This window comes from Protomyctophum parallelum (genome assembly GCF_964188405.1).
Source record: "Protomyctophum parallelum genome assembly, chromosome: 3".
Lineage (NCBI taxonomy): Eukaryota > Metazoa > Chordata > Actinopteri > Myctophiformes > Myctophidae > Protomyctophum > Protomyctophum parallelum.
Window position 1 is genome coordinate 51,771,201 of NC_139698.1, and position 11,267 is coordinate 51,782,467.

Consider the following 11,267-nt stretch of genomic DNA (forward strand, 5'->3'; position numbering starts at 1 on the left):
TAAATATTTAAATCAATCAATCAATGTGTGGACTCCACCGACATTGATGCTGCTGGACTGCACGATTTATTGCGCGGAACCAGCAGAATAAAATGTGGCAAGGGTGACATCTGGTGGACAAACCTTCCAGTGCTCCCGTGAAGAAATGATTGTGAAACGTGTTCTTGTGGAAGGTAAAGGGAAGGTTGTAGCTCGCTTTAGTACAGTAGCAACAGGCAGCAGGCAGGCTACGACTTGAATCACTGTGTCTGTAAATGTGTTCGTCGCAAGTAAACTTACTGACACGTAATAATAAATGACTGAGACATACGAACTGTCACTGCAGCAGACTGCAGTTAAGTAAGTTGTCTGCTGTATAGCCAAGTAGCCTAAAGGTAGTGTGGTAGGTGGCTGACAGCTGAGCTGAAGGCCAACAGAGCTGTTATCTTATCTCTGAAGTATGCAAATATAGGCTCTACGTCGAGAGGAAGAACGCAAGAAATGATTTTCTAAGAGAGGGAGGTGCTAAAAGTGAGACCCGTGGCACTGACTGACTTATACTCACTCACTCACTGTATGTATTTCGAAACACAAGGCAATAATAAGTTAGCTCTCGAAATGAACAAGAAGAGAAACACGCCAAAGACGTCAAGGTGAGTTTATACCTATACCTGTATAAGCATACATGTACCGCGATGTGTGTAAACGATTTGTTCAGACAGGGGAGTATTCTCATCTCATGTTTGCTCTCACGTCCCAAAGTGGGAAGCCGGGGGTTTCCTTGTCATGTCACCTGTAGGCTGTCAGGTATACTACAGTATGCAGTACGTTGTTACAGAAAAGTTTACCTAAAACCAGAAAACTATTGCTTTTATGCTCCGACGTACGACGGTGTCGCGCAAAGACAATAGCAAACCTATATAGGTTTATATATAAGCTCACTCACAACAATGAATGTGATTTGACGCGTTCTTGTAAGCTCCTATGGGTTGTTTTGTTATTATGAGACTCAATGAACACGCCTAACAGCGTTGATACAAGATTGTGGTTACTTTGTTTTGTATGTCTGACAGCTGTCATATAGTCTACACTATTCATAGACGAACCTGCAGGGATGACCTCGTTTGTTTGACTATGAAAATATAATATAAACATTCCTAGCTCATGCATTTAAATATAGCCACGGTCTATTTGTGTATATAATATTCATTCCCAATATACTGCCCCGCCCAAAATACAGCAAATGCAGTTTTATATATTGAATTGATAGGCCTATAGATGTTGTGTTATCATTCATGTAGGCTGTGTTTTAGCTGAATAAAAATCTAAATATCTTAATTGTTCATAAAAATAGATTCATAGAGCTGGTGATGTTAAGTCATATTGATGGGATAGTCACTAGTTAAAGTTTTGGTATTACACTAATTTCAAGTGAACCAAACTACTCTCCATTTGACTGGGAGCCTCCTCATGACCCCTGGGCATCAGCAGACAGCACAGAGTCAATCACATACTGTAGTGGTTCTGAAACCACAGATAGATCTAGATAGGTCTATGATCGATCTAATTTCCCCATAGCTCTGAGAGTGACCAAATGGACCTGTCTCAGACTTAGGCCTACCCCTGTAAGGGTCCATTTGGAACTTCAACCTCCTCAAGGAACCCTGGTCCCTGGACTGCACTTTCAGAACCACTGACATTTTTGTCCTAGTATAGACAATACATTTGTATCCCCACTGCTATTGGTTCTATGTGTTTACCGTATTATTACATTTGGTTGGTTGGTTCACTGATTGTTGAGATCAGATTCTGAGAACAGAGCTGAGTAAACTAGACCTAAGCTTTGTCATAACAGGCCCACACAGACCCACACAGTTTTCTCTGTCGGTGGAAACCTCATGTGTCCAAAACCTTATGAATATCACACTTCTAAATTGCATTTGATTTTCACAGTTTTCTCTGTCGGGTGGAAACCTTATGTGTCCTAAACTGATACTTTCCAGTAATTCAAATTCAAAAGTAGCAAAAGTATAGCAGATCGACAAGCTTGAGCTGGCATATCTGCTACTATTGATGCTTTTGTGTGATGCTGTAGTACAGTACAGTGGTTTTCAACAAGTGGCCCACGAGTGGGCCTTGAGGGGGTTCCAGGTGGTCCCCAGCTAAATGATGGAGAGTTGCTAACCAAATGGATCCTTATAGATCTTTAACTCTTGAGAGCGTAAAATTATACCAAATGGAATACGGGTCCATTTGGTCTCATTTTACGCTCTCAAGAGTTAGATTATTGTTAAACATCTGCATTACTTAATTTACAAGAAGTCTACACAATTAAATGGATCCTTATAGATCAAAAAGGGTTGAAAACCACTGCTGTAGTATGATCAAGTGGGACATTAATTTACGAAAAGGTTAGTATACAACCTAGTTAGTATACAAGTTAGTTTCTGCCTGACAGATGTCAAATAGGCCCCTATACCAGTGGTTTTCAAACAATGTGACGAGTCACACCGGTGTGCCGTGAGACAAGTCCAAATATGCCTTGAGATTTTGTGATAACCACACATTATTTCTGCAATAATCATGTATACAACAAGTATACAAAACGTTATTAATAATGTTTTTCCTTATTTACCATCAGTAGCCTACAGTACTTGCATACGTATGTGCATACATATTTCTGAGGCAAAATCTATACACAAAAAAACGTATTTTAACTTGTGACTTCGTCACAATTTGTGTCATCTGTGTAAAGTAATTTTTTTGAAAAGTTGCAAAAATCTAGCCTATCTGCAAGCTCACAACGTGTCGCACTGTGGCGTGTTGTGAGTTGTAGATATGCTATTTTTGCTGTTTATTTAGTTTTTTTGTTTTTTTTAAACATCTCTTCAGCCCTAGTACATTAATTAATTTGATTATTGGTACCGGTCATTGTCTTATATATATTTCTGTGTATATTTAGGTTATTCATCATACCTATCTTCAATTATTTGCATGACAATTCATAGTCATTCATAGTCAATAGTAAAATGACATGATGATGACTGCCCTTCTAATCACCTGTTATCTTTCTCAAGTCCCGCCATGAATATCATCCCAAGACGAATGCAATAGACGCTCCAGAATGGATCAGGACCAGGCCTGCCGCAGCCCGGACCCTGCTTTGGGTCAACTGGATCCAGACAGTGGTGAGCTCCAGGTCAGGGTCGACTTCTTCAGGAAGCTGGGCTACTCTGCCACAGATGTGAGGCACGTGCTAACGAAGCTGGGCCTAAGTACGGACACCAATTCTGTACTAGGGGAGCTGGTTAGAACCAGTGGCCCCTCCGTGCCACTCCCCAATCACAGCAGTGACGAGAGGGGCACAGGAGGACACAAGGATCCCCTAGTTGCCCCTGCTTTGGTTCTTGGGCACCACAGACGAGCCACACCACCACCACTACCATTGCAGCCGGAGGACAGAGGTGACACAGACACTACTGAACTGAAACCCATTGTGATCGACGGCAGCAACGTTGCCATGAGGTGAGCTTGTGTAAATTGCATGTGATCACTGTAGAACAGTTTAACTTTAACCAATAACATATTCAGTATAGCTTTAGCTTAACCAGTTAAATCCATTATGCTTAATTGAACCAGGGTCCCCCAGGGGGTCTAGTGCTTGGTTCCCCTCTCCCCTCCTTTTTTTTTACCCCTTTGCACCAAATCTGTTCACCAATATAACCGAGCTACAAAATCACACGTTGTGTCACACTGTGATGCATTTGTGAGCTTGTAGATCTGCTATTTTCACTGAATGTTTGCCTATTATGAAATTCCCAAAATATGGTAGGGTTCATGTGGTTAAGTTCTCATTCTCATACACAATGTACTTGGCAATAACTCATTCCTTTTGTTGATGATCCACTTGCAATGGCATGCATTACAATTCCAATTTGTTTGGTTCTGCTCGATGCTTTCTTGATGCATTATGATTACACCTGTCTCTGGGCACTGCAATGTGTATGCTAGGGGTAAACATCCCAGGCTGTCATTACGTGTTCCAACGTCTTATACTGCTGGACATAAAAATACCTGTAAGAAGACACGTCAAACCTGCCTCTGCATGCTTTTGTTAAGGTCATTGCTTCAGTATGCAAATCTCAGACACACACCTCAAAGTCTCTGCCTGGCAAGAGGCTCTGCAATGCATACATTGAATGGCCCCGCAGGCTTATTCGCACAAGAGTTCACTCAAGGTTTACGGTGTTTAGTGTTTACACAGTTCAGATATGTATTTGTCATCATTTTAATTGTCTGATCCTTTTCCAATAAGACACAAGATCAACAATCTAACATGGTTAGAGGGATTATGCAAATCTCGCATGCATCTTCTTGACATGTCATTGAATTACTAGTGAGTTAAAAGAAAACATGGACATTGAGACGTATTGACTCGGTGTAGGCATGTCTGTTTTATTTTTGCCCTATATAGATAGTATAAAGATTCAAATCTTTTGATGTTATGAGTACTTTGACCCTTTCATTATTTCAATGGCAATATGTGACTGTTGACAAATGAAAGAAAAAACCTGAATGAGTGGAGAAACATAAGGAATGTAGACGCTTCCATATACTGCAGTTACGCAATTAACATGCTGTCCTTCTCTGTGACTGTGGCATGTATTAAAAACGCAGAGAAGGCCTAGTTGACATCGATATTGGATCAAGATGGCTAAAGAAAAATATCTAAGCGACTATGAAAAAGGGCTCATTATTCACGCACGGATAGCAAGAGCTTCCGTCACAGACCTGGCTGGTGTTACAAGAAACGGAATAAAGTGACATCTGCATTTCGATCTAATGGAAAGGTATCAGTAAATGGGGTTGGAAATTGCCATTTCATTGATTATGGTGCTCGTACATTAGTGAAATATATAAGGAAAGAAAAACGAGCAACTTCCTCAGGTATCTAAGAATGTCAGCAAGCACAGTCCCATCGACAACTAGAGAGGGATGTTATATTAGGGTCTGTAGCGCATAAACCCCTCATAACAAAAACAAATGCACATTTTATTAAGAGTTCAGTGGGGGCAAAAACCGTGACTGGTCTAGAAACCAGTGATATGGTCATACGAGTCATCCTTCACCATAGTGAGAGTGTGTGGCATATACCAGGAGAACAGTACTTTGGACTGATGTATTAGACACATACATTCTCCACAATCATCATCAATACACCAAATGAGGGAATATGTTTTGTTAGTCTGGTGATCCATCTCTCCAAATCTATGCCAAAGCAGTCCACATTGAAGCTGTATGTCAGATTGCTAGATAGATAGACCAGTGATTCCAAACCTTTTCTGGATCAGGTATTTTCAGAGATTTTACAGAAAAAGACCACCAGCCCAACCCCCCGGCCCACAGGTTGAGAATCGCTGAGATGGAGCACTAATTAGTCATTTACAGTAATGTTCTCTCTCTTCCAGCCATGGCAACAAGGAAGTGTTTTCCTGCCGTGGTATTCAGCTGGCAGTGAGTTACTTCCTGGACAGAGGGCACACTAGCATCACAGTGTTTGTTCCCACCTGGCGCAAAGAGCAGCCGAGACCCGACGCCCCTATCAAAGGTGAGGGCATACCGCCTTGTTCCAATGTTTCCCAAACAGTGGCTCGGAATTCATTTGTGTGTTGCGGATCCATTTTTCGTGGGACCCTTTATTTATTTTTTGTTTCCTATTAAATGTTGTCATTAATTATTATTTACACTTAAGAGATTTTCAAAAGATTTCCACGAAAAAATCTAATTCAACATTTCAATAAAAATAATCTCTTTTATTAGTCTTGAGCTAAAATGTAGTCTGAGCCGGGGTTAGTAGGGTGCATCGCATTCTACAAAAAAACCCAGTTCAGATTTGATTAGATTTTTAAGAACACTTTTCAAACCTTCACTTTTGTCTGATTTTATAACGGAACTGCCCTCAGGGCTCAGTCGCTTATCTGACTTAGTAGACCGACGTTCCCATGATAACTACAGGCAAACTATTAAATTGATGCCAAAGACACTGTGTGAAAACTGTGATGAAGACCAGTTGGCTACCGGTATGTTAATAATATAAACCTTAGTAACTTAATCTATGTTAGAGCATCTTTCAAAACCTAGAACCTTAATATTGCCTTGACATGTACTATAGTGTGCATTTAAGATACAATCTCTGCCAATGGTGTATAAAGGAACATTGTTCCAACACCTTTTCATTCTTGACACATTTCTTTAATTGGTAGGTGTGGTAGTATCGTAAAATTTTATTATTGCACCTTCTCTGTATTGAATAGAACAGTAACCCTACATTTTGATGGAGTTTATTATTCAAGCCAAAACATAATAATAAAAGGCTGGGACCAGCATTTTTTTTAAACTGATGCATCACCACCTTGTGTCTGTGCCTTTCATGATTTAACAAGCCTGAAGTTTGGGTGTGGTGAGAGTTCCAAAGGTTCTATATCATCTCACCAGGAGGTAAAAATAACCCTGCAGTAATTCCTGGGAAACCCCCAGCAGGAAGTACAGCTGTGTGGGGTTTTGTTTCCCCCTCACCTACTTTACTGGCATTTGAGTTTATTTTACGGCTGTTGATCAACCATAGTGAATGGGTTAACGAGGGTTACTGTCGTCCTGAACAGAGGGAATGGAGGAAGTACTTTGTAGGAGCCGCTAACAAAGCCACATTGAGCCATTCTTAGTTGTAATCCAGCCTCTCAGAATATCCATAAAATGTATTAAAGCTTAGTTTCAGTGGGATTTGAATCTATATTAATTACAATCTACACACAAGTGCCTTTGTATTATGTTCTCATTCATTAAGCTGGCAGTTTCAGTAATGTGATATAATGTACACACTGGGAGTAATGCCTGGTGCTGTTTGTACAGGTGATGTAATGCCTCCAGTCTCTTCCTTGGAGTTGTATGAGTGATTGCTAAGGCTCTGAATATGTACTGTCTGTGTTTTTGTGACATATATGGTCTTTTCTGTCTGAATGTTTCGTTGGGGATGACGCCCAAATGATGCAATGTTGAAATGACCAACTTTGCATGGCAAGTTGCAACAAAAGATTTCCAAAATTATGACACACCTAGTGAACATTGACAAACATGTATGTCCCCCCAAAACGTAAATAATTCCTTACCGCCACCATACCGATATGTAATGCTGTTCTCTAATTTACATTACATTTTGTCCTCATAGACCAACACATACTGACAGAGCTTGAAAAGAGGAAGATAGTTGTCTTCACGCCATCACGCCGAGTTGGTGGCAAACGGGTGGTCTGCTACGATGACCGCTTCATCGTCAAGCTGGCATACGAGTCGGACGGCGTGATCGTGTCCAATGACACCTACCGTGACCTCCAAGGAGAGAGACCTGAGTGGAAGAAATGCATTGAGGAGAGGCTTCTCATGTATTCATTTGTCAATGACAAGTAAGCAATTTCCTTTTCTTTTAGTTAAAGGGACATGTAAGTTTGTTGTTGTGCCACATCGACGGACAATTACTTAATTATATTAATTCTGTCTGTTTTGGCTGGACTCAGTGTTCCTACAATTCCCATCATGCATTTGGCAGACAAACATCCCATGTGTGACTTTTGTTTGACTGGTGGATAATTAGGGGAAAGGGCACGACAGGGCACAGTCTTTGTGCCTTTGCCTTTGTATGTGGATCATTAGAGGGTTTCACCAATAATCACACTCCTGTTTTTCTGTCCAGGTTCATGCCCCCAGATGACCCACTGGGTCGCCATGGACCCAGTCTTGACAACTTCCTCAGGAAGAAACCTCTGCATGCGGAACACAAGAAACAGCTCTGTCCTTACGGTAAGATAATTATATTGGCACAAAACTCGGAATGATCGGAAGTAAGAATGAAAGAGGAACTCCTCTATCACAAATGGACTCCCACAATGACTCTCACAGGGTCATTGTCAGGTTTTCCAGTTTAATTTCATGTTTTGGTAAAAAGGAATGTGACACGTACATACAATAAGATAACACTCTTGTATTGTTTGTTCCCATTGTTGTTTTACCCAGATAAAAAGTGCACTTATGGCATTAAATGCAAGTTCTACCACCCAGAGCGAGCAAAGCAGTCCTATCGTTCACTGGCTGATGAACTGCGAGAGAGTGCCAAGAATTGCAGAGGAGATGTAAAAGAGGAAAGAAACCTCAGGTTATTGCCAAGGGGGTCTGACCCTGGATCAAGTCATAACCCTTTCCCCTACTCTCTAGAATATGAGCTGGGGCACAAGCTGTCCCTGGACCAGCGCATTCCATTACATTCTGGTCAGGTCAGTGAGAACACTCTGCTGTACAGGGATGGACACAGACCCAATCAGAACCATACACCTGTTTCAACAATACCAGGAAGCCAGTGGCAGAAAAGCGAGTGGTCCATGATGCCCTCGGCCCCCGACCACCCCTATGCCAGCATCTCCTCCGACCACTTGGATTCTGGCCTGGGTTCTTATGAAAGTCAGTGTTCTGAGATGACACATGGCCACAGCCAACCCTACAGGCTCCAGCAGCAGCAAGCCTCCAAACCCAGGTATAACCACGACGTTGCCCCACCCTGTAGGTGCTGTTCCCATGTGACACCTTCTGTGGCAAACCAGTGCAATAGCACAAACGTAGATCCTCACTCTCAGGCTAGATATGACACCTACTCACCCCATATGTACCCTCCCAACATCCGCCATGCCTACAGCCTACCCAGCCAACAACCCCTGCACAGTGGAAACCATCAGAATCAACAGAAGTGCAGGTCAGATCCCTTCCAGTGGCTCCCACAGCCACGGTCGGCCCATAGTCTCCCTGGCCCAGTCCACTCCCCCCCAACCCCCCAAATCCCAAGCTGCTACTATGAGGAGCATGGCCACCATGCTTGGGCCCAGCCACAGAGGCCGTGTTCTGCTGCCTTTCATCCAGAACGGTTGGAACTCCGCAAGAACCTGCAAGCCATATTCAGCCCGCAACAGGTGGACGCCGTCATGGAGATGTTCCCAAACCAGATGAATGCCCAGAAACTGGCAGCCGAAATCCTCAACATGAGGGCCCACGGAGGGATATTCTGATCATTTATGGAGTTACAAGGTTTCTGTCTGACAACGATTTGAGTGATTATTGCCTTCTGTACCTGCATAGAAGTAGCCTTTGGTCCTTATTTGTTAACAATAAGAGATTACTTTGATGGGCCAAAATGATAATGGTAATACATTTATGGTATCATACTGATACTGATTAATAGTTAATTGTAAGTTAAGTTAGTAAAGGAAAAAGTTCTACATTTATTGGATTACTTGGCTATATGGTATAATGTGCCATATATATATGTATATACTATACAGTATATGTACACCTGTATGTGATCTTTTAGCATTTGTGCTAATGAACATTGAGGAGATTTAATCTGTTCACAGTTGTATTTTTATATGACATTTTAAATGTGACCTTGTCATCCATATTTAGGATAAAATGTGCCTCTAGGCTAATAACGGTGTTTCTAGAGTATTGACTGTTGATGCATATTGTGTCAAATGTGTTATACACTTTTTCCAAACGGTGTTAAGTGCCACATTCTTCTGATAGCTACTCTACTGTGTAGTTCTGATGTACCAGCACTTGCTTTGCTATACAGTGTCTAATTATGTAATTTTAATCTACAGTATAGTGTATTGTTTCAAGAGTAATGCTTTATTCCTGAGTTGTAACCTACAGTACCTTTGCAATGATTGTATTTGAATCTAGCAAGGATGCTAACCTGCACACGTTATTTACAGTCAGTGCCAGCAAGACTAAGGGCTGATTCATACTAGTATGAGTATGAATCGGCCCAAACCTGCCAAAGAGACAGACTACATTTTTGTGAGTAATCACTGTTTCCATAGTAAACTGAGTTTAGTTACTTATGCTATGTGTTGGTTTATTCAATGGACCTTTAAGCAGAATTTCTGGAACTGTTTTAATTAGGATGACAGAGGAGAGGAGGGCTAAAAGAATATCACGAATATATAGCTGCTTGCAGTCACTCGCTTCAGGGAATACATTGGAGATAACGGCTAAATGGGAATTGGAAATTAATGTTATAATAGAGGATGGGGAATGGGTGTTGGCTTGTGACGGAGGTCACAAAATTACAAACAGCCCAGTGTGGCAGTGTGGAAAGAAAATGATTGGAAGAAAAAGAATAATAAATATATATATATATAATACATTTATATATATAAATATATATATATATATATATATAAGAACACCTTTCATGATATCCAAATTTGATAAGAATAAAACAGAGTTGTGTTGGAGGGACTGCAAGCAGATTGGTGATCATACCCATATTTTCTGGGATTGCCCTAAATTGAAAACTTAATGGAAGGGTATACATATTGAATTATTGGCTATCCTAAATATAGATTTACTATTAAACTCAAGAGTGTATATAATTGGAGTGGTTCCAGAGGTGTTGGCAAATACCCAGGTGGTTTACATTTTGCTCATTCTTAGCAAAAAGTATTATGACCCTGTCCTGGATTTGACCACTACCACCTACAATTAATCAATGGCATGAGAGGTTGTTGAGAGTGTATACTATGGAAAGAATTACTGCTAAGCTGAACTCCAGGTGAAGTATGAAAATGTTGAGGAAAAACAATTGGCCCTGGTGACAAGTTATCTTAACTTACTGTAAGTGTACATTTTTGTGCAAGTATATGTGCCATGCTGTCTTGCTATACTTATGTGTATTTTGATTTTGAGTACATGTGCTTTTAAAAAAAATCGAATTGTTTTTTGTATGTCTGCCAAATTCTTTTGCTGACAAAAGCTCATTCTGTAAGATTTCACTGATGCAGAAAGGCAAATAAATAGCTACCGTATGTTCGATGAAAAACAAAAAGATTTCTGTGAGTCTGGACCAGTAATATCGTGTTGCAAGATGATGAATAAATAAATGGTCACGAGTTCTTATGAAGGTGTCAACAGAGTAAAGTTCTCTAATAAATCAATGATGTCAATGATGTTGATTGATTGGTTATTGCATTTTTTCATTGTAGAAACCGTTTACTCTTAAGCTATTGGTCAGTCACTGTAGTTGCCAAATTCTGAACCTACCATCAGAACATCACAGCAGAAACATTATTTTTCCAATATTCTATTTCTACCAATCTTCAATTTTGATGAACCTGTGCAAATTATACCCACATTTTCCTGTTCTTAGCTCACAGGAGTGGCACGCTGTGTGGTCTGCTGCTATAGCC

The 11,267-nt window shown here is 40.8% G+C and overlaps 1 protein-coding gene across 1 annotated transcript; it reads left to right on the plus strand.

The window, feature by feature from the left end:
* The first annotated feature begins 490 nt into the window (after nt 1–490).
* On the plus strand, nt 491–9,131 carry zc3h12aa (zinc finger CCCH-type containing 12Aa). The gene is made up of 6 exons (XM_083760600.1): nt 491–632; nt 3,057–3,504; nt 5,448–5,587; nt 7,205–7,439; nt 7,727–7,833; nt 8,047–9,131. The coding sequence occupies exons 2-6, from the start codon at nt 3,104–3,106 to the stop codon at nt 9,084–9,086; spliced, it is 1,923 nt and encodes a 640-aa protein (XP_083616726.1). The 5' UTR covers nt 491–632; nt 3,057–3,103; the 3' UTR covers nt 9,087–9,131.
* Nucleotides 9,132–11,267: the final 2,136 nt, after the last annotated feature.